The following is a 24,645-nucleotide window of genomic DNA, read 5'->3' as shown; positions in this document are numbered from 1 at the left end:
TTCCTCCCCTTTACCTTTATGTTTCACAATGCCACTTTTGCACTTCTTCCTATCACTAATAGCCCCCTGCAACTCAGTTCTCTCCAGCTCCTCTCTTCAGGGTAGCTCCATCGATACCGGGAGCTGCCCCAACGCAGAACAGCCCTCCAGATACAGAAGGAGGACTTCGGGCCGCATGGGAGTCCAGCTCCGCCACATGAAGCCCCCTGCGGGTCAATTTTCTTCACTTCCTCTCTTCAGGGCAGCTCCATTGATACTGAGAGCTGCCCCAACGCAGACCAACCCTCCCGCTGCAGGAAAGAGACTTCGGGCTGTGTGGGAGACCAGCTCCTCTTCCCGAAGCCCCCTGCAACTCAGTTCTCTCTGGCTCCTCTCTTCAGGGCAGCTCCATCGATACCGGGAGCTGCCCCAATGCAGAACAGCCCTCCAGCTACAGGAAGAGGACTTCGGGCTGCATGGGAGTCCAGCTCCGCCACCTGAAGCCCCCTGCGGGTCAATTTTCTTCACTTCCTCTCTTCAGGGCAGCTCCATCGATATTGGGAGCTGCCCCAACGCAGAACAGCCCTCCAGCTACAGGAAGAGGACTTCAGGCCGCGTGGGAGTCCAGCTCCACCACCCGAAGTCCCCTGCGGGTCAATTTTCTTCACTTCCTCTCTTCAGGGCAGCTCCATCGATACCGGGAGCTGCCCCAAAGTAGAACAGCCCTCCAGCTACAGGAAGAGGACATCAGGCAGCGTGGGAGTCCAGCTCCGCCGTCCGAAGCCCCTTGTGGCCCTCACATTTGAAAACAAAAACAAAAACCCCAACAGGATCTACCCCCCACACCTAACCAGCAGAACTTTTAAACAAACAAAACAGACTACACTCCGAATCAACCTAGATCCCACACCAAAACCAACAGGACACACGACACTCCGGTCCAGATCCCTACCCCACGACAACAAAATGAAGCTAACCCCACAAACTCATACTAAAGCCACCCTACTAATAATCCTCCTTGTCTCCAGCTGGAAAGTAGTAGCAAATAACTTATCCTCCACACCCACAAGTTCCACTAAAACCAATTTCCAACACCACAACAGGAGAACCCTCATAACAAGAAATTCAAACCTCCAAACCAGCACTCAACATCCCATCACCATAACCTGGAGAAGCAGGCCAACACTTCCCAAGACCAAACCTCAACCTCCTCCAAAATCGCTCATCTACCCTTAAACTACTCACATTCATCAAACTGATATCACTACCCTAAAATGTGCCTACGTAAACATCAGAGCCCTAGGACCTAAAACAGAACATATAAAAAACTGGATAAAAACCAAAAACCTAGACTGCCTTTTCCTCATGGAAACCTGGTTAACCTCAGACGCAGACCCTAGAATAACAGAGGTATGCCCACAGGGATACAAAAAACAGTGACCTGCAGAGAGAAAAAAAGAGGAGGAGGACTAGCAATAATAATCAAGGACTCCCTAACCCTAAACATACTAGAAAAAACATCCACCTCTCAAATGGACTTCCTCGCCTGTCATCTCACAAGTACCACACTAAAAAACTCACTAAACTGCATGCTCTGCTATATAACACCAGGAAATTGGACCACAGTAAGACCTGAATTTGAAAACTTCATTTACCAAAACTCATTGACAGCAGAATATAACCTTATCCTAGGAGACCTGAACCTACACCTAGAAGACCAAACATCCAAACCAGCAGAAAACTGTCTATCATTCCTCAAGGCCTTATCCTTCCAAATCCTAAACCCACAAACCACTCATGAAAAAGGACATCAATTCGACATTGCAGCCTTCATGTCACATCACACACCCAACCCAATAATTCAAACACCCAAAGGAACCTGGTCCCCCTCTCTCTGGTCAGACCACTACACTTACACCTTCAACATCAACTGGACCAAAAACAAAACCACACCTAAATCCAAAAAAATAACATACACCTCACGCAAACACATCGAGCCATCCATATTCTGGACTAAAATAGATGAAACAATCCAGGATGGCGATCCCAAAGACTTCATCTCTCAATGGAACAACCTTACCACCAACATCCTTGATGAGCTAGCCCCTCTACAAACCAAAACTAGAACCAGCAGAAGATCAGACCAATGGTTCGACAACGAACTGCTCCAACTTAAAAGACATTGCAGATGATTAGAAAGAAAATGGAGAAAAACAAACCAAGTTCAAACAAAAACTGCCTGGAAAAAAATCAACAAACAATACAAACTTCTACTAAAAGACAAGAGGAAAACCCACTACACCAATCTTATAGACACAGAAACCCAAGATACCAAAAAACTATTCCAAATATTAAAAGATTTAACAAACACCAAACCATACATGACCACTAACAATACCCCACCACCCTCAGCCACCATCTTAGCAGATCACTTCAAGAACAAAATTACAAATGCAAGAGCCACCCTCAATTTTACCCCATCTCACCTAAACGAACTCACAATGCTCCCCACAGAAAAAGAATCAACTGCAGCAGACAGATCATGGTCTCAATTCCCCAACATACAATGGTCCGATCTCAATAAACTCTACAAAAAATATAGCCACGCCTCCTGTGACCTCAACCATTGCCCATCATACCTCCTCACTACCTCCAGTGTAAAATTTCATACTCTACTTCAACAATGGACACAAGCCATGCTCACAGACAGCATTTTCCCCACTGACCTCAGCAAAATCATCATCACCCCAATCCTAAAAGACCCTAAAGGTCCAAAAGACCAGCCATCAAACTACAGACCAATTGCCTCAATTCCGCTATACATCAAACTTGCAGAGGGCCTAGTAGCTAAACATCTCACCAACTACCTAGAAGACCATAACATACTCCACCCCATGCAATCTGGCTTCAGAACCAACTTCAGCACAGAGACATTAATAGGTTCCCTTATGGACACAGTCAGACAACACCTTAGCACAGGAAAAAAAAATGCTTCTCATACAACTGGACCTGACCGCAGCATTTGACCTAGTAGACCACAACATCCTCCTGCAGATCTTGGATGCAATAGGTAAGGTATCTCAGATAAAGTTTATTCTTGGTTTGAAGGCTTCCTAAAATCCAGAACTTACAGAGTAAAATCAGACAAAGAAAAATCTGTACCTTGGTCAAATCCCTGTGGTGTACCACAGGAATCCCCTTTATCCCCTACTCTCTTCAACCTATACACTGCCTCTCTTGGAACACAGCTAGATAATCTAGGCATAACCACCTATGGTTACGCGGATGACATAACCATTCTCTTACCATTTGATCAGCCAAAGACCACCATGACAAATATACTACACCGAACACTAGAAACTGTTACGACTTGGATGAAAGATCACAAACTAAAACTCAACCCTGACAAAACCAAATTTATCCTCCTTGAAAATGACAAAATCCCAACCATAACCAATATAGAAATTAATTCAATCAACTATCCCATCGAAACCACTATAAAGTTACTAGGAATGATAATAGACAGATGTTGCACCATGCAACCGCAAATAAATAAAACAATACAGAAATCCTTCGCAGTCATGAGAAACCTGAGACAAGTCCAAAAATTCTTTGAAAGAACACAATTCCAGCTTATAGTGCAATCCCTAATCCTAGGTCTGCTAGATTACTGCAACATCCTCTACCTCCCCTGTCCCACTACCATGACCAAGCAATTACAAACAATCCAAAATATAGCTCTGAGACTCATCTACTCACTGAGGAAACATGACCATATCACAGAAGCGTATATCAACTCACACTGGCTACCAATCCAAGAAAGAATACTATTTAAATTCTACTGCATGTTATTTAAAACTCTATATGGAGACAGCCCATCCTACCTGAACAACCGCCTCATCCAAGCAACCGCAACCAGACACAGAAAAACGCACTCCCCATTCATACCCCCCTCGATCAAAGAAGTAAAACGGAAAAAACTACATGATGGCCTCCTAGCCACTCAAGCCGCAAAACTAGATATCCAGATCTCTAACCTATTGATAACCACCCCAGACTACAAGATATTCAGAAAAGCATTAAAAACCATACTCTTCAAGAAATTCCTGAAACAATCCTGACATGTTCCATTCTTTACAACTCTTGAAATGACAAAAGATCTACTCTCAACAACTCTACAAAGGACAAATGTTCTTCCATTGTACAACCTGATAAAAAAAAAAACAAAAAAAAAAAACAACAAATGATCTTCCTTAGTTTCCCTGTCTTCCTAAATTTCGACCTACTCCTCTCCACTTTTTACCTTTCAAATACTGACAAATGTTCTACTCCTTAGAACTCTTGAAATGACAAATGATCTCCTCTTTTCAACGTTAGTAATGACAAATGTTCTTCCATTGTAACCCCTCTTTCATAAATCTTTTGTAATCCGCCTTGAACTGCAAGGTAATGGCGGAATAGAAATCTCATTCCCATCCAGACAATAATTCCTTGACGTAAACCGCCATCTGAACAAAGTTAGTATTTTTAAAGTCAAGAACTTTTGCTTTTGAATGAGCCCTCTATATACCCATCTTAATATTAAACTTTACCATGCAGTGATCATTGGATGCCAGATGATCACCCACTGTAACATCAGAAACACTTTCCCTATTTGTAATCACTAAGTCCAGTATGACCCCATCCCTTGTGGGTTCCATTACCAACTGCTGGAACAGTTTTCCTTGTTGAGAATCCAAAGTCTCTCTACTTCTAGAAGACCTTGTAATACGGATACCCAATCATCATCCGGCATGTTAAAAAATCACATATTAGCAAGACTTCCCCTTTTTTAGATATATTCTGAATGTCTACTATTAAATTTCTATCTTCTTCTTCCGTCTGTGAAGGAGGCCTGTATATCACACCAAATTAAATGTGTTCCTCCATTCCCTCTTTCCAAATTGATCCACAGTGCCTCTTCCTTGCCCTGCAGATCCTGTGATTGTGTGGCTTTAATATGTTCTTTAACATATAATACTACTCCTCCTCCTTTTCTTCCTACCCTGTCTTTCCTGAACAGATTATAGACCCTTATAACTACATCCCAGTCATAGTTTTCTGTGAACCATATCTCTGTGATCGTCACTATATCCAACTCCTCTTCTTCCATCACAGCTTCTAGATCCAGAATCTTGTTTCCCATACTTCCCCCTTTTCCCATCCATGTAGAAGTATTAAAAGGGGGCAATGTCTGGAAAGCAGTATATACTAATTCTCGAAGTATGGGAAGCAAGATTCTGGATCTAGAAGCTGTGATGAAAGAAGAGGAGTTGGATATAGTAGCGATCACAGAGACATGGTTCACAGAGAACCACGACTGGGATGTACCAATGCTACTTATTTTCTACTGTTACCATCCTCCACCATTGACTGGTAATTAAAAGGAAACACTTATAAAACATTTTGCTGACATTCTACTCTTCTCAGCATAATTGTATTTCGTATGCAAATAGGCACTTAGAACCTTCCTTCAGTATCCTGTCTTGCCAGGGCTTATAGACTGCTTGCAAGAGGTTCACTCAAATTCATCAATTTATTTATTTATTCAATTTTCTATACCATTCTCCCAAGGGAGCTCAGAATGGTTTACATGAATTTATTCAGGTACTCAAGCATTTTTCCCTGTCTGCCCTGGCAGGCTTATAATCTATCTAATGTACCTGGGGCAATGGAGGGATTAACTGACTTGCCCAGGATTGCAAGGAGCAGTGTGGATTTGAACTCACAACCTCAGGGTGCTGAGGCTGTATCTTTAACCACTGCGCCACACTCTCCCCTCAAGCTGCTTTTCTCCCTTTTCTCAGCATTTCTTTCCTTTTGCAAACAGTCACTTTGTACCTTTGTTTATAGTTCCATTTTGCCAAAGATTACACACTGCTTGTAGAACCTTCTGTTCCCAAGGATCTCCTACAACATGTCCAAGCAGGCTTTTCTTCCTTCATCCTATCACTCCTTCTCCTTAGCAGACCACCTATTTATATGATGATTGGGAAGGTTCTGGAATATGCCCACCCAGTGACATATCCCGGCTTAACCAAGATTCCGTGCTCTGGGTTTTCTCATTCACTGAGGACTATTTGGTCTCTTTTATCCCACCCTCCCAATGGGATTCCAGCCCAGGATTTCCCCCTCACCTTCCTAAAGCCCTGGAAAAACTAGCCTGACCATAAGCCTGATGGGAGTTTTATTCTCACCTTAAGCGAAAGAGAGTCTAGGCTTCCATCAGAGACCCAGAGCTCCTCTTTGTGGCATCTGCTGAACATGACAGGCCTTGTGCCTGCCATACAGAGATACAGACACACAGAGCTCCCCCCAGTGGTCTCTGCAGACCATGACCTTTTGTGCCTGTCACAATACATAAGTGACCACATTTACATGCATTATTAGCAACTAAAACCAGGCACCTTCTCAAAATTACCCAATAAAAATGTTGGCATTTATATATAAAAGCTGCAAAATTGATGCTTCCATAGATAAGTACTAGCATTCCTACATGAAAGCTACTGCTCTTTCTTGCACATGTATATATTTACAAAATAGATGCTTCTGTTTTTTGTGTTCTTATAAGTATTTTACAAAAGGCTTCACATTTCACATAGGCTTTTGTAAAATGCTGCAATTATGAACATCTTGATGACATGGATTTTCTAATTCCTACCTACCTCAATGTTCTATGCAAAATGATCCTTAGGGCTCCTTTTACAAAGGCGCGCTAGTGGTTTAATGTGCGTAATACCACGCGCTAAACCGCAGGCCGCGCTAGCCACTACTGCCTCCTCTTGATCAGGCAGCAGTTTTTAGGCCAGCATAGGGGTTAGCGCGTGATGAAAAGTCGTGCGCGTTAACCCCGCTAGTGCGGCTTAATAAAAGGAGCCCTTAGTGTGTATTACATATTTCGTAATGTAAATGCTTACTTTTCTCAAAGGCATGTACTCTCACTTCATAAGTACTTTGCTTTTCCCGATCCAATGGAGCAGCACTAAAAATATCCCCAGTCTCCGAATCGATCTCCAACCAGTTCAGCTTGTCATCTGATAATTCAAATCTTCATAATCAAAGAAAAAAAAAAACACAATGTTTTTACATAATATTTACTTCTATATTGTTATTCAATTTGGCTGTTCAGAAAGATGTGATACCTATGGTACGTTCTTGGTTTCAACTATATCCAGGGCTAGCCCATGGGTATTGGACACCTTGGGGAAACCTTCAGTTGTGCATCTCTTCCAACAGCAGCTCAAGCATCTGCCTTCTCCTTCCCCTCCCTACACATGAAGGTTACCAACATCTCCCCTTCCCCCTTCCCCTTTCTACACTACCCTCTAAGTCCAGCATCTTCCTTTCCCTTCTCTACCTCCAAGGTGCCCAGCATCTCCCCTTACCATTTAACACACCTCCCCCCCCCACCAGATGACCAGAATCTCATCTCCCTTCTCTACCTTCAGTCCAGTTCCATATCCAGTATCTCTCCTTCTTCCTTCCATGCTTCTGTCTCCTGTGCTGACCCTGAACTTAAAGAAGCTTGCACATTACATAGGTCCTGTAAGTACATGCCTACATTGAAATGCTCTATGTCCCTTTCCCTCCAACAGAAAATCTGCCTGAGGGAAGGGGGAGGCAGGATAAGGCAGCATTTAAGTGCAGGTCCATGTTTACAGGGGCATTCGTTCTTCTTTAAGCTCATGCTAACACACGAGAAAGTAGAGGTGGCAATGAAGGCCTAGCAGGCTCCACGTTGGCAGGTCCACTAAGTGGATATCTAGTGCTTCTACATACCTGACTACATACCCTACCTATTATTGGATTGGATTTACCACTATTGACTTATTATTGGATTGACTTATTATTGGATTTACCGCTATTGACCTATTATTGGATTAATTTACCACTATTGACATAAGTATTAAGTGGTATACAAAAAAAAGATATATGTATACAAGTATCCTCATATATCAATACAATTACAGTAACATAATACAACAGTAAGAGATGAATCATCAAGACAAAACCCCCTTTAGTGGTCCATAATGTCTTTCTCAAGATCTTTCGTGGAACTGGGTGGGCCTCAGGGCATGGCCATGGGTCTGGCTTTTACGTGAGTAAAATCTGGTAACCCTATGCTGGACCAATATGTGAAAAAGCTTGACTTCTTGTTGAAGCAAGTTTAGCTTGAACAAGACCAGGCAATGAGAATAACTCCTTCTGAGAGGAGTGTTTAGATCTTTGTGGACAGTATCTGGATAACTTGCTTGACAAAGACATAGGAGATTTTACATGCCAAGCTTTAAATATCATATACAACATTTTGGGTTTTTTTTTAAATTCTTTATTGATTTTTAATCAAAAATAGTGTCATACAAATGAAAGAACAAAAGATATTCCACATATTACACTATTATCTATACAGGTAACATAAATATCATTCAATAATATACACAACATTTTGAACTTGATATGTTGGACCACAGGCAACCAGTGTAATCTGTACATTACTGGAGTAATATGATCTGTTATTCTGATGCCTGTTAAAAGCCTGGCAGTCAGTTGAGCCAGTGGTCTTCTTTGGGCAGCAGAGCACAATGGAGATCTTTTAGAGACATGTCCATTGTTGTTTCTGGGTAATTTATTAAGGGGTTGTTGTATCAATGTACAATCATTTATGTGGGTTATCACAGATGACATCAAAATCATCATGCAAAAAATCTCAAACATCATACTACAGTGCATTGATTTTTTTCTAAGCAGATTACTAAAAAATAACATAACATCTAGCAAAATAACTCTTTATCATGCAGAAAATTAAAATGTGGCATGACATTTAGACCAAGAGAAACTATACTGCAGAAATATCATCCCTCTAGCAAAGGACAATAACATACTATTGGTGTAGTGAAATGAGTGTGAAGTGGAGAGCTACTGGATCCACATATGGTGAACAGATGAATGCATGGAAAGCACAGTTACTTATCGTAACAGGTGTTATCCAGGGATAGCAGGCAGATATTCTCTACAAGTGGGTGACGTCATCCACGGAGCCCCGTCGCGGATAGCTTTTCAAGCAAACTTGATTGAAGATCTCAAAGTTTGCTAGTGCTGCCCACGCTTGCGTGCCTTCCTGCTCCACTTGAAGGCGCATCCCCTCCTCGTGGTCTTCAGTTCAGATAGCTAGCAAAGAAGCCAACCTCGGGGAGGCGGGAGGGTTGCGAGAATATCTGCCTGCTGTCCCTGGATAACACCTGTTACGGTAAGTAACTGTGCTTTATCCCAGGACAAGCAGGCAGCATATTCTCTACATGTGAGTGACCTCCAAGCTAACCAAAAAGGGACGGAGGGAAAGTTGGCAGATTATGAAAACAGATTACGCAAAATCGACTGGCCAAACTGGCCATTGTGCCTGGAAAAGGCATCCAAACAGTATTGAGAGGTGAAGGAATGAACCGAAGACCAAGTGGCAGCCTTGCAGATCTCCTCAATAGGCATGGACCCGAGGAAAGCGACAGACACCACCATTGCTCGGACTCTATGTCCCATGACCCGACCTTGCAGCGAGAGACCAGCCCGAGCGTAGCAAAAAGAAATACAAGCAGCCAACCAGTTGCATAAGGTGCGCTTGGAAACAGGGTGGCCCAACCGATTAGGATCAAAAGAGATGAAAAGTTGAGGAGCCGATCGATGAGGCTCGGTGCGTCGCAGGTAAAAGGCTAACACCCTCTTACAGTCAAGCGTTTAAAGTGCCACCTCACCAGGGTGGGAGTGGGGCTTCGGAAAAAACATAGGAAGAACAATGGACTGGTTGAGGTGGAAATCCGAAACCACCTTAGGCAAGAACTTAGGATGAGTGCGAAGAACCACCTTGTCATGATGAAATACAGTAAAAGGCGAATCCGCAACCAGAGCTTGCAGCTCACTGACCCTGCGGACAGTGATCTCCGCCCAACGATGAGAAAAGGCGCGGAGACGACCCCCGATGGGCAGAGGGGGAACTCCCAAGGTGGAAGGGGCCAGCCCCCTCCCGCCGGGCCAGTCAAAAGGATGGCAGCTGCTTAGGTGCAGCAGGGGTCTGAGGTTTAGGAGGAGCCCTCTGCTGCTGTGGATGCCGAGGCGGAGGGCGAGAAAACGCCGGTGTGGACTTCTGCGGATACCGCCGGGGAGGCAGCCAGTAAGTCTTGGGTGGAGTGGGTTTCGCCTTAGCCCGAACCAAGGAAACAAAGGAGCGTTCGTGTTCGGAGAGGCGCTTCATGACAGCCTCGATGGAATCATCGAACAGCTCATTCCCCAAGCATGGAAGATTGGCCAACCGGTCTTGCAGGTTCGGGTCCATATCGACAATGCGGAGCCATGCCAATCGACGCATGGCCACCGTGAAGGCCGAGATCCTAGACGATAGCTCAAAAGCATCATAGGAGGCCTAAAACATATACAGCCGAAGCTGTGACAGTGTATCCACCAACCGGTGAAACTCCGCACGGTGCGTAGAAGGTAAAGAGTCTTCGAAAGATGGTAGGGACTTGATGCACCACTTGAGATAAGAAGTAAAAGTAAAGTTATAATTCAGGACTCGGTTCGCCATCATGGAGTTCTGATATAGGCGCCTCCCGAACTTATCCATAGTCCTGCCCTCCCGGCCCAGCGGGACAGCGGCATAGACCTTGGATGGGTGAGACTTTTTAAGGGTACACTCCACTACCAAGGACTGGTGAGAAAACTGCGCCTTCTCAAACCCCTTGCAAGGCACCGTCCAATACCAAGACTCCATTTTGGAGTGAATATCCGGAATAGTGTAGAGAGTCTACAGATTACGAAAGAAAGTCTGCTGCAACACTGGGTTCAGAGGAAGCCGCAAAGATTCCCTAGGGGGGTAGGGAAGTTCCATCTCCTCCAAATACTCCTTGGTGTACTTGGAATCCGACTGGAGGTCCAGGTGCAAGGCCTTCCCCATATCCTGAACAAATCAAGTGAAAGAAGAGGGCCTGCTCTCAGAGTGCTCCCCAGGAGGAGTGGTGGAATGAGACCGCAGGGCAGCTGAAAAGAAGGGGGTAGCCTCCCTAGAATACTGCGGTGGTACATCTGTATCCACAAGCAGGGACGCCGAGGAAGCCTTGCTGAAAGAACGAGACAGCATTGACGAGAACTTGCGCATTGAAGTCCCTGGAGGGGAGTACCTCGGGGCATGGGCCGCCGAGGCCAGATGACGGCGCCTCGGGGAACCCCGGCCCGAAGACAAGCCTCGGGAAAAGGAATCCGGGTCCCCCGAGGGCAGCTCCTCCCTGATCGGAGTATCCAACCAGACTGGCAACCTCAAGAGACTTGGGTTGGACACAGTGAGGTCCAAGGCCTTAACAGAGGTGGTAGTGCGAGGACCCGGGAACCTGCCTCGCTGCGGGGGAGTCCCGTGGACGCTTCGCAAGGCGCCTCAACCGGTGCCTCGACCGAGGTCGGCTCGAGGGAGAAGTGTGCCTCGATGGAAGAGGCGAGGAATCAGACGAGGACAGATGCCGGGAACGACGTGTCTTACCTCGAGAAACCACGACGCGACGCTCAGGCTGCTCTGCAACGCGCGAGGTCGAGGCCCGAGCAAGCTGAGCCAACACCGAGGAGAGCACCGAGGAGATGATAGCCTTCAGGACCTCCTCGAACATCGGCACCGTGACCATATTTGGCCGGTCGGGTGCAGCAGTGCGTTCCACCACGGGCAACCTCGAGAATGAGTATTCTCATGTGGTGGAAGCATGCTTGGAGGATTTGGAGGGTAGTCTAGTTGAAGCTGGCAGGACTATACTCACCGCCTGGATGGCCAGAGACTCCGAGGAAGGCTAATTCGATAGCTGAGCTGATCCTGAAGGAGAAAGAGGTGACTTACCCGAAGCCGAGGTCCCCGAAGCCTTCGAGGTCGAGGGAGACTTGCCCGGGGCTGAGGTCTTTGAGGCCAACGTCGAGATCGAGGTCGAGGTCGAGGCAGAGACCGGGGCCGAAGCAGGAGCAGCTTCCATGGCGAAAAGCTCCGCAATCCTGGCCCTACGCTGCCAAAGAGCCTGAGGTTGAAGCGTGGCACAGAGAGGGCAGGAATCCATTGGGTGATCCTCACTCAGGCACAGGATACACCAGTAGTGTGGGTCAGTAATGAAGATAACCCGACCGCACTGGGAGCACTTCTTAAACCCGGTGAGAGGCCGGGACATAGATGTAGACGGCCGTAGCCCCGCGAGGCTAAGCGGCCACGGCGAACCAGAAGCCCCCGAATGCCGACACAAAAACAAAAAAGAGGCAAATAGAGCAGTAAACAAATTGACAAACCGCACAGCGACTCCCGTAGAAATAAAGAAACCACGGTGCTAGAAAGGCACTTAGAGAACGCAGAGAAGAGACAGGGCTTTCTGGCTCCACGGAAAACTAAGAACTGAAGACTAAGAGGAGTGGAGCAGGAAGGCACGCATGCGTGGGCAGCACTAGCAAACTTTGAGATCTTCAATCAAGTTTGCTTGAAAAGCTGTCCGCGACGGGGCTCCGTGGATGACGTCACCCACATGTAGAGAATATGCTGCCTGCTTGTCCTGGGATAAAAGAAATAAACGTAAGTTCTGAATGGTCCAGATTCTATAAAAGGCACCTGAAGTTAGCTGCCTAGATCGGCGCGCTTAGCCAATCTAGGCGCCTAACTTAATTTTCTTAATTGACTCAATCGGCACTGTTAATTGAAAGCACCATTAAAAAAAAAAACAACAATTAAATGATTTTAAAAGATTAGCTGGTAGGTGCCTATCACTTTAAGGGAGGCGACTACACCGAGGCACCTACTAGCAAGTAGGTGCGGTTAGGGACAGATTCGGAGCAGAGTTTGAGTGTGGTTTGACTTAGGTGCACTCATTTAGATGAAGAAAACTCTGGCCTAAACAGCAGTGTGCCTAAGGATTCTATAAACAGTGCCTAGCAGAGGATTAATAATTGCATTTAATGGTACCTAGAAGTTAGGCACTGTTTATAGAATCAGGCCCTGTGTTTCTATTCCTTCTTCCTTTAGGTTTGGCTCTACTGAACTGCTTGGGTGTGTGAAACATTCTCTTGGCTTGGCTTTATCTGCCTAGTTCATCTTTGGGATATTAGAATAAAGCATACATGTGTGGTTGGTTTGTCTTTCAGGAATCAGAATACAGTATGTATGTGTGGCTGGTGTAAGGATGACACATCAAAGGGAATGAGCACCTACGTGTTATAATGAGGACGCTGGTGCAAACTCCAAGGACACTTTTACTTATGGACTACCTCAATAATCAACTCATTTTCAATGTTTCTACATATTTCTATGTCACAGTGGTGTCGATTCCCATGTAGATGGAGTTGCAGTAGCCAAGTTGTGGTAGTATCATCAGTTGAACAACTAAGGCAAAGTGGTGTTGGTGAAAGTATGGTCTGATTAGTCTTAGTTGTCTCAAAGTATAGAGGGATTTCTTTCGGAGACTGGAGATTTGTGGTTCCATGGTAAGTGTGGAGTCCAGGATGCAACCTAGGATTTTGGAGGATTCATCTTCAGGGAGGGTCTTGCCCGATCAAAGAGTAATGCTTGTTGGTGCCCTCTGTTGGGGTGTGTGGAAGTATAGAACTTTGGTTTTAGTTGTGTTTAATTTTAGTTTGTTGGTAGTCACCCAGATTTGGATTCTTTCAATATTATGTGAGACTTTGTTGGTGATGTCTGAGTGATTGTTGGTTTTGGGAATAAGTAAAAACATGTCATCTGCGAAGGATAATATGCTCTCATATGAAAAATGAATGGAAGAAATTGGGGGCAGGGCTGGGGCGGGGCTAGGGTGGGATTGGGGGCGGGACTGAAAATTGGTAGATGTCCTGTTTTGAGGAAAAAAATAAATGGTCACATTAGCCATAGACTTAAACTTCAGGCCTTTGTGAAAAATCAAGATAAATGAAGTGAGCTAGTGGTAGCAGAATGCACAGTATTAGCAGTGCTTTACCTTATCTCATCACCTTCTGGATCGTAGGCTGTTATAGACATCAGCTTTGTGCCTACTGGAACATTTTCCAAAAACTGAGCTTGATATATGGATTGATTGAAAACTGGACCTTCGTTTACATTGGACACAAAAATTCTCACACGAGTGGAGGAGTTTGTAGTGTAATCTACTCCTTTTACCAGTGGCTCAGGGTTTGTGGCTTGGATCATAAGGTCATATGCTGGGAATGTTTCAAAATCAAGAGGCTGTAAAAAAAATAAAAAAAACATTTTAACAATAAAACTTTCAAATATCAATGCCATTTATTTGTTAACAAAGTAAAGACTAGCAGTCTTTTTAACAGCAGGGCAATTCTACTATATAAACTGTGTGCTGTTATATGCCAATTATATATACCGTATTTTCACGTAGATAACGCGCACCCGTGTAAAACGCTCACACGGGTTTAGCGCGCGGAAAACACAAATTTATGTACAGAAATTTTTGTATACCGCGCACACCCGTATACCGCGCATTCTGCCCGACTCTCCTCTGGCCACCCCGACTCTCCTTTCGCCCGCCCCGACTCTCCTCTCCCCCTTGAAGTTCTGTCCCCACCCTGAAAGCCTGATGCCCCCCGACGTCCGATTCACCCCCCCCCCGCAGGACCACTTGCACCCCCACCCCGAAGGACCGCTCGCATGCGCTCGCACCCCCACAGCCTCCCGACCCCCCCCCCCATCATGTAGAAGCTCCTACAGGTGTCCTGCTGCTTCCTCTTGGTGGTCCCGCCCTTTCTCTGACGTCAAGCCCTCTTGCCCCGCCGACTCCCCGACTCCCCAACACGATCGGGGCAAGAGGGAGCTCAAGCCCTCTTGCCCCAGCCAACCGCGGCACCCCCGACACGATCGGGGCAAGAGGGAGCTCAAGCTCAAGGCCCCGTCCCCAGGAGGGACCTAAGGCTCCCGGGCCTATTCTGATTGGCCCAGGCGCCTTAGGCCCCACCAGTAGGCGGAGCTTTGGGACGAATGGGCCAATCCGGCCTCATTCTGTCGTTGGCTGCCTGCCGGACAGGCGGGTTTGGCTCCCGTCTGTCCGGCCAACTACACAAAGGTACGGGGAAGGGGGGTGGGGGTGTCGTGGGGGGTCGGCCAGGGGGGTCGCGGGTCGGCTGGGGGGGGCGGTCGGAGGTTCTTGAGGGGGGGCGGTCGTTGGGGGGATTGGGGTTTGCGTCGAGGGCAGGAGGGCCTGGGATCCCTCCTGCCCGTAATGTAGTGTGGGGTGGGGGTAGGGGGTCGCCGTGGCCAGGAGGGTTTGGACTCCCTCCTGGCCCGAACAACTAGCGGGGGGGGGGGGGGTCGCCAGAGCCAGGAGGGCTTGGGCTCCCTCCTGGCCCGATATTGTCGGGGAGTTGGGGAGTCGGCGGGGCAAGAGGGCTTGGGCTCCCTTTTGCCCCAATCGTGTCGGGGAGTCGGGGGGGGCATGACCATCAGGCTTAAGCCAGGTGAGAAGCTCTCCGAGAGCAGGCTACCTTAACACACCTGCAGGGAGGACGAATCAGCTTCCTGCAGTGAAAGAAAAGGGAGTAGTTTTCTCAAAGCAGGGGAGCCAGCTCCAGAAGCAGTGGGAGCAGCAGCCTCAGAGTACACACCGGCTCCCAACCCAGCAAGCCAGAGCCAGTCAGTTGGTTGCAAGTTACAGATTGCCAGCCCAAGGAATTATGAAGCCACAGTCTTCCTCCTGGCTACCAGACCAGGCAGAGGTGGGTGATACAGAAGTCACAGAGAGTGGTGAAACTGTGTTTGAGCAGGACATTGAGTTAGCTGATGAAGACTTTGCACATGATATGGAGATAGAGGAAACAGAGCAGCCCATTATTGAAAGTATGGAAACAAGTTGATCTTTTCCTGTTATGGCAGCTGGGAGAAAATGTGGAATGTGTACTCACTTATGACAAGGCTGGAAAGTTTTGGAGTTTGAAGAAAGCTTTACATTAAGAACCAGTTTTTTTTCTCTCTCTTTTGGAGACAGTAAGCTGGGAACTGACTATTGTTTGTGTTCTAAATGCTGCCAGGATACCAGGTGATACAAACCTGAAGGAGCCTATTGAAGGTTTTGTTTTGATTTTTTGTTCAATAAAGTATTCTTGAGAAATTGCACCTCTGACTCTGTACTGGTTGTTTTTCCTTTATTCCAATACCAAGCTACCATTAGAACCTTGCATAACCGCTCGGCTGAGATTTATATGCACTGGGTAAGGCCACTTGCTGAGCCCAGCTTGGTTGCGCCTGGTCACAATATGCACTATTCTATATAGTACATATGTATAATAAACATTGAACATAGTTTACAATATATGTCATGTATGTATAGTGTATAATATATGTCATATAAATATACAATATATGTCACAGGTGGGTATACACAGAGGTGGAGTTTGGTCATGGTTCACTTATAGAATACTACAGTATAAGTTACATGTATATCAAGTTTATTATAGCATTTGATTAATCGCTTATTCCGAATTCTAAGTGATGTACAAAGTGATAAAAATTACAAAATATAGGAAGACAAACATAAAAGAGATGTACCATAACTACTAATACATTGTAGTAAATAAAATTACAAACATAAACGACAAGTTTCATAGCTACTAATACAGAATAATGAATTAAATTACACGTACATTAATAAAAACAGGGAAAACTCAGGATGAAATACAATCTAGCTATAAAAGTAGAACAATTAAGGCTAAAAACCCCTGCATTCTTTTAAGGAATAAATCTGGGTGCCTATTTACAGGCATCCAGTCACACAACTATTTCCCCAGAGGCTGATACTAAAGTTGTACTGATCCAGTTACCTTTATCTGAATATTCATACCAAATTAGAGATAGCTGAGCAGATAATCTAAAGCTAACTAGACAATGTTGCCTGGTTAATTTTAGGACTGCTATTTATGTGGCTCAGTTTAGGGAAGACATTATCAACATGGACTAATTTGTGATATTTTAGCACAGGTTCCATTTTTTGCAATGAGACCTAGCTACTAATAACCCGGGTTAACAGTAAAATAAAAACAGCTGGTTTTAAGAAAGATTTGGACAATTTCCTGGAGGAAAAATCCATAGTCTGTTATTGAGAAAGACATGGGGAGACCCACTGCTTGCCCTGGATTGGTGCCATGAAATGTTGCTACTATTTGGGGTTTTGCCAGGTACTATTGACCTGGATTGGCCACCATGAGGATGGGCTACTGGGCTAAATGGAGCATTGGTATGACCCAGTAAGGCTATTCTTATGTTCTTATGATAGCTTTCTTCTTTAACTTGTAAAGTTTAATTGGACAGAGCTGCGTATCAGTGTAGTCCAGTGAAATGTAACTGTGCCCTCAACATGGCCCAGGCTTAGCCTCTTTGGCTGCAGCTAAATTTTGTCCTGTCCGTGACTTGGCTGGACAGCACTTGAGCAGACAATAAGAGAAAGGGTTAATGAGGATTATCAAATGCAAAGATTTGTGCAGATTTCTCAAACCTTTTGAATATCAGCCTCATAATAACCATAACAACAATGGTGTGTGATTCTGCTGGCGATGCCTTGTTTTCTATAAATGTATAAAGGGGAAGTTATCAAAGTGCAGTAATAGACCTAGTAATAACCTGTGGTTATTTTACTGGCCATATTACAATTTGCGGTGTGCACCTGGTACATTGTAATGAACTATTTTACATGCATTTGCATGTTTTGTAATTCATTACTATGTCCCCTGCAGTGACTTAAATAATGCTGTGTTAATGCAACACAACCTGCGTTGTGCCCTTTAAGTCATATTAAGGGGCAAAATAATGCAGGTCTTTCGATTGTCAAATATGAAAACAGAAGCACAGTATAAACATGATCACTCTAAATTATTAAGAATTTTGCTTAATTTGGCCATTCAACTCATCTTAAAGCATTGGAAGGATGCATCAATGGTAGAATATATAACTTGATGGAATTCTGTTTGCATAACTGCTAAATTTGATCGTGTTGCTGCAGAAAGATTAAATGCTTTAAATATTTTTAATAAAATATGGGAACCATTAGAACATAAGTCATGTGCCTGTTAAACCATGATGATTTGTTTGAACGAGGTGTACATCCATACAGTCTTGTTGTATTTATGATAGTATTAATGAGTAAATGTTAATTGTTGTTTGTATTGTTGATTCTTTTTCTTTTTTATATATACATATGACTCGTGTTATAATGTATTGTTCTGTATTTTATGCAAATACTAATAAAAATTATTGAACAAAAAACAAACTAACCACATCTTTACTTATTATAAACCACCACGGAAAGGTACATTTGTAGAAGCTGTATACAAAAGTGATGTAGCTAAGCACCGTCTCTACAAATATATGGCTTTCCTGTGTAAACCTTGAAGCTATGACTCTCTCAGTAAATATCATCCTTTTGGTTTAAACTGAAATGGTTTATAATATTGCTGGAAAACTTTGTGAAAACCATGTACTGATGGACATTACCATGCACTAAATGCCATGTGGCCCATATAGCACATGCATTTATAACCTAATTTTATAAATAGCGCTAAAAATTGCTTGTACAAATCTGGGCACGCTCCCAATTTGCATGTGTAATTTAATTGAATAACAAGCCAATTAGCACTGATAATTGGGATCTTAACAAACAATTATTGGCACTAATTGGAATCAATTTAAATTTATGCACACATGCTTAGGTGTACGATCCAAGCGTAAATTGTATAGGCAATTCCAAAAAGGGAGTGTGATCATCGGAGGGTTGGGGTTGATCATCAGTGTTCCTCAAATTTACAATGTGGTTGTAGACTAAAGGGAAATCTGCACCTAATTTAGGCGTAAGGATTTGCACCATTGGCCTTCAGAATAGGAGATAGAGTGTTTACTGTGGGACTTGATACGGGCCGTGTTTCAGCATGAAACGTCTACATCAGGGATTATCCAATGACATAATATGAGCACAAGAACAATTCTCAAGAATGCCCAATGATGAACAACATAGAAACATGACAGCAGATAAAGGCCAAATGGTCCATCTAGTCTACCCATCCACAGTAACCATTATCACTTTATCTCTCTGAGAGATCCCAAGTGCCTTCCCACGGCCCTCTTGAATTCTGACAAAGTCTCTGTTTCCACCACCTCTTCCGGGAGACTGTTCCACGCATCTACCACCCTTTCTGTAAAAAAGTGTTTCCTCAGATTACTCCGGAGCCTATCACCTCTTAACTTCATCCTATGCCCTCTCATTGCAGAGTTTCCTTTCAAATGAAAGAGACTCGACTCATGCACATTTATATTATGTAGGTATTTAAATGACTCTCAAGAAAAAATATAAAGAGTAACAATATAAACACCACCTCAAATCAAAAATTTTATGTTACTCGCCAGAGATGGGCTGTGGTCCCACGATAATCATTTAATGCAAAAAAGATGGTGAAAAAGCTTCAAATTGCCTAACTATTCAGTAATCAATAATGATTCATAGCTGCTTAAGACAGGGGTGTCAAAGTCCCTCCTCGAGGGCCGCAATCCAGTCAGGTTTTCAGAATTTCCCCAATGAATATGCATGAGATCTATTAGCATACAATGAAAGCAGTGCATGCAAATAGATCTCATGCATATTCACTGGGGAAATCCTGAAAACCTGACTGGATTGCGGCCCTCGAGAGGGACTTTGACATCCCTGATGTAGAAGAAATAAAAATAAGCATTTCCCAGATCCTAGCTACAATACAGAATGGAGTAACTGGAAACTTCTGAGGAAACATTTTTGATACATTAGTTTTTACCTGATAAATTTCTAAATGGCCTCTGTTTGTTTCAGGAATCGTCTTAATCATAAAGTGTCCTTCCCGGTCTCCTTGAAGGACCTTGTAGATAATGGCAGAGCTGCCTGTAAATGGTTCATCACCATCGTTAGCCTGAATCTCAAGTATTATTGTTCCAACAGGAGTGTCTTCTGCTAGGGTCAGATTTCCATACTGAGGAACAAAATAAGAAACATAAGGCAAAAATTACCCTCATCTCAAAGATGTACAGTATTTTCATTATCCATAAGAATATTGAAAGACTTCAATAATATTCTTGTAAAGATAGCACAATGACATATTTCTAACACAAATTATCTTGAGACAGATCACATCCATAGACCATTATTGAGATGGCTTGGGAAATTCACTACTTATTCCTAGGATAAGCAGCATAGCATCTGTTTTGCTATTTGGGATCTAGCTAGGTGCTTGGGACCTGGGTTGGCCACTGTTGGAAAAGGATACTGGGCTTGATGGACCTTCGGTCTGTCCCAGGATCGCAATTCTTATATTCTTATCAAATGTGCTATCATTTTGATGGCCACTGTTTTCAGTTTCATTTAGACCAGGGCTGCCCAATTCCGGTCCTCGAGATCTACTGGCAGGCCAGGATTTCAGAATATCCACAATGAACATGCATGAGAGAGATTTGCATACCAAGAAGGCAGTGCAGGCAAATCTCTCACATGCATATTCATTGTGGATATCCTGAAAGCATGGCCTGTCAGTAGATCTCGAGGACCGGAATTGGGCAGCCCTAATCTAGACCAACGGTGGGAAATCAGAGTTGTCAAGGACCACAACGTAGTCAGGTTTTCAAGACTTCCAATGAAGATGCATGAGATCAGTTGGCATACAATGGAAGTAGCACATGCAGATCAATCAATCTCAATTTCTTCATTGTGGAAATATTCAAAACCTGGCTCGGTTGTGGCCCTCAAGACTGTGGTTGCCCAGCCTTATTCTAGACACTCTCTCCTTACTCATATCATAGAAACATAGAAACATAGAAAAAAGCAGCAGAAAAGGGCTATAGCCCACCAAGTCTGCCCATTCCAAGTATCCCCTCCCCTGAATTTACTCCCTTAAAGATCCCACGTGAGTATCCCATTTTCTCTTAAAATCCGTCACGCTGCTGGCCTTTATCACCTGGAGTGGGAGTCTGTTTCAATGATCCACTACTCTTTCGGTGAAGAAGTACTTCCTGGAGTCGCCATGAAAATTCCCTCCCCTGATCTTCAGCGGATGCCCTCTGGTGGTCGAGGGTCCCATGAGCCAGAAGATATCATCTTCTGACTCGATGCGTCCCGTGATGTACTATGCGTATATCTATGCATCCCCATAGATATACAGTATTTCTAAACTGTATCAACATATAGGGGATGTCTATTAAAAGGCATTAAACCCTAATGAGCACTTAGCGCACATGAACACTCACCATAAAGCATGTTAAAGCATTTTTCAGAAAGTTACTTTTCTGTGTACTAAGTATGCATTGTTTATATTTTTGTGTTTATTATGTGGAGGGGGCATGTCGGGGCGGAGAATGAGTGTGGAGATGCTGTTCAGCTAGCATGTTGACATTTACATGGGCTAACTATTTAATGCATCCATAATGTGGGAACCAGAACATACGCAGGTTAGGCTAGTCTCAGTTAGGACACTGGTGTTTGACCTAAAGGCCACCGCGCGAGCGGACTGCTGGGCACGATGGACCATTGGTCTGACCCAGCAGCAGCAATTCTTATGTTCTTATGTTAATACTTACTGGCTCCTAAATAGGAAGTGATAAGTGTTTCTGTGTTATATCTTTCAGGTTATACCTGATAATGGGAACATTAGTGTATGACCCAAAAAAGAAATACCGTATTTTTCGCTCCATAAGACGCAGCTGACTATAAGAGGAGGAAAACAAGAAAAAAACCCATTCTGAACCAAATTCTCCCTGCTAGATTCTGTACCCAACCCCACACTCCTTACCAAGCTCTGAACCCTGTCCCCCCTCCCTGCCAGGCTCTGTACCCTGTTGCCCCTCTAGTGGTCTAGTGGTAGGCCGGGACAGGGCACAGGGCAGGCAGGGACAGGGCAAAGGGCAGGCAGGTCTAGTTGCTGGCAGGCAGGCAGGGCTAGTAACTGGCAAGCAAGGCATAGGGCAGGCAGGGACAGGGCAGGCAGGGCTAGTGGCTGGCAAGCAGGGCCCCCCACCCAGAGGCAAGTAAGCAGGCAGGCAGGCCCCCGTACCCTTTAAAAAATTCTGCCATCCAGCACTGTATGGTAGGAGCTTTCAGCGCTCCTGCCTTTCCCTCTGCTGATTCCCAAACTCTTGTAGCAGCGTCAGAGGGGAGCACTTTTTAAAATCCTGCCGTCCAGTGCAGAACGGCAGGAGCTTTCAGCGCTCCTGCCCTTCCCTCAGCTGACTCCAAAACTCTTGCAGCAGTGTCAGGGTGGAGCATGAGGCAGGCGTGAGCTTTTTGAGTTCCTGCCTGGTCCCGTTCCATTGCGTGAATGGCTGCCGTCAGTCCTGCGAGAACTGGCGGCAGCCATTCACGGAGCGGAGTGGGAGCAGGCAGGAACATGAAAAGCTTGAGCCTATCTCGTGCTCCACTCTGACGCTTCCTTGAGAGTTTTGGAATCAGTTGAGGGAAGGGCAGGAGTGTTGAAAGCTTCTGCCATTCTGCACTGGACGGCAGGATTTTAAAAAGTGCTTCCCTCTGACGCTGATGCGAGAGTTTGGGGGTCAGCGGAGGGAAGGGCAGGAGCGCTAGACGGCTGGATTTTTTAAAAGGTACAGGGGTACAGGGGGGTACCCACTTGTTTTTTTTGGGGGGGAGGGGGGAAGTGCATCTTATGGAGCAAAAAATACGGTACTTGAAAATGCCCCCTCCAGAGCCAGATTTGCCTTTGAATAAGATTTGATTCCTGGCAACTGCACAGAGAAGGACCTTGTTCCCCGCCCCCCCACCCCACCCCCACCCCCGGTTTGCTTGGCATGATACAGGAGTGGTTTGCCATTGCCTTCTCTATATAGGAACTCATAATTGCATGCACAAACTTGAATGTACACCCAATCTGTGTGCACAGTTTACATGAACAATCAGCCAAATAGGGCCAATAGCTGGGCTCTGACAATCAATTACTGGCTTTAAGGGGGAATTTTACAAATGGCGCATTAATCCCCCCCCCTTTTACAAAACCGTAGTGCGGTTTTGGGTAATCCATCAAATGCACGCAGGGCATTGGCGCGTCAACAATTCCACCCTGACATTTGCGCACAGGACAAATGCGCGCCGCCTCCCCGCTGCCCCCTATGCCTTCCCATTTGTGCTTTGAGGGGGGGTTTGGGGAAACCCCCTCCCCAACACATTCATGCTCCCATTGAGGGTGTGTGTAGGGGAAACCCCTCCACTACAATCGTGCTCTCATGCAGGGGGATGCCCACGTTGAAGAATGCCACTAACCCCCTCAACACACAATTGAGCCTCGAAAATCCCACTCCCTTCATGTGTGCACTTGTCGATGTGCACATCTGAAGGAGCAGAATTGTTGGGGCACAATTGTCCTGCACGCTATTGACGGTGTACTGCGATTTTTGACACCAGCTGCGGCGGTAACATCTCTGACATTCATAAGAATTCTATGAGAGTCAGAGCTGTTACCACCTCAGCCGGCAATAAAAACTGCACTACGGTTTTGTAAAAGAGAGGATAAGTTAGTTGGTGGTAGCTGCCCTAACTTAATTGGTTTAATTGGATTTTAGTGGCTTGCTAATTGGTCACACTATTAAAACCCAATTAAACTCTCAATTTACAAAAATGAGCATCGCTAGGCAGTCTCTGAGCCCAGTGCCTGGGTCCATGGTGCCTAGCAGCGCCTAGTGATACTGAATCCCAGAAGTGGGCATGTTTAGGGACAGCACCGTACTTTGGCATCACTAGGCGCTACTAGCTGTGAATCAGGAAGACTCTAGGTCAGTGTCTCGCAAGTGTTTTTGAGCCAGGGCACACTAAATCTAGTGTCCCTGGCTCGAGACACCCGGAAGTGAGCTGGCATCACGTCACGCGTGTGTGTGATGTCAGTGGGCCAATGTCAGCGCATGCGCAAAGGCCCTTCAAATGGGCCTTGCACTGAGAGAAGGACTTGCGCTGGAGAGAAGGGCCGGCAAAAAGAAGAGGTGCCGGCATCAGGAGATTGAGAGGCACGCCCTGTAGACAATCAGCTGGCGCCAGTGTATTCAACTATACAATGGACTACTGGCGCCAGTGTATACAACTATACAGCGGACTACTGGCCACTCAGGCAGCGAAGATAGACAACCAAGTCTCCAACCTATTGACAACAACCCCAGACTACAAGATGTTCAGAAAGGAAATAAAAACTATACTCTTCAAGAAATCCCTTAATAAAGCTTAATACCATGAAAAAGCTTAACCCCCCTCTTACCATCCCCTCCCTAACCCCAGATCCTACTTTTCTCTCTCTTGGAAACCTTCTCTGATCTAACGTTATAACCCTTCTTCCATAACTCTTTTTGTAATCTGCTTTGAACCGAAAGGTAATGGCGGAATAGAAATCTGTAATGTAATGTAATGTAATGTGTACCACGGCATGCCTGAAATCTTAGGCGGTATGCTTGTGTGCCGTGGCACACAGTTTGCAATACACTGCTCTAGGTGCTAGAAACATAGGCCTGTAAATCTCTGGCCTAGGGTTCTTGGGAGCCACAATTCTGTAAGTGGCACCTGTCGGTAACTGACATGCCGATTTTATTTCTTTGGATCAATTTTCTCTGGGATAGTCTTACTTATACTTATATCAGAGTATGTC

The 24,645-nt window shown here is 45.1% G+C and overlaps 1 protein-coding gene across 1 annotated transcript in view; it reads right to left on the bottom strand.

The window, feature by feature from the left end:
- Window positions 1–24,645, bottom strand: part of CDH17 (cadherin 17) — a 167,670-nt gene that overhangs the window by 37,936 nt on the left and 105,089 nt on the right. Inside the window, exons 12-14 of the mRNA XM_033933775.1 lie at window positions 19,801–19,992; window positions 13,986–14,230; window positions 6,936–7,066 (exon numbers count right to left, since the gene is read on the bottom strand). Coding sequence (XP_033789666.1) covers window positions 6,936–7,066; window positions 13,986–14,230; window positions 19,801–19,992 — 568 coding nt within the window. The remainder of the gene's footprint in view (window positions 1–6,935; window positions 7,067–13,985; window positions 14,231–19,800; window positions 19,993–24,645) is intronic.

Source organism: Geotrypetes seraphini, chromosome 2, assembly GCF_902459505.1.
Source record: "Geotrypetes seraphini chromosome 2, aGeoSer1.1, whole genome shotgun sequence".
Lineage (NCBI taxonomy): Eukaryota > Metazoa > Chordata > Amphibia > Gymnophiona > Dermophiidae > Geotrypetes > Geotrypetes seraphini.
Note: the sequence above shows the minus strand (reverse complement) of the source record. Positions and strands in the feature narration are given on the sequence as shown.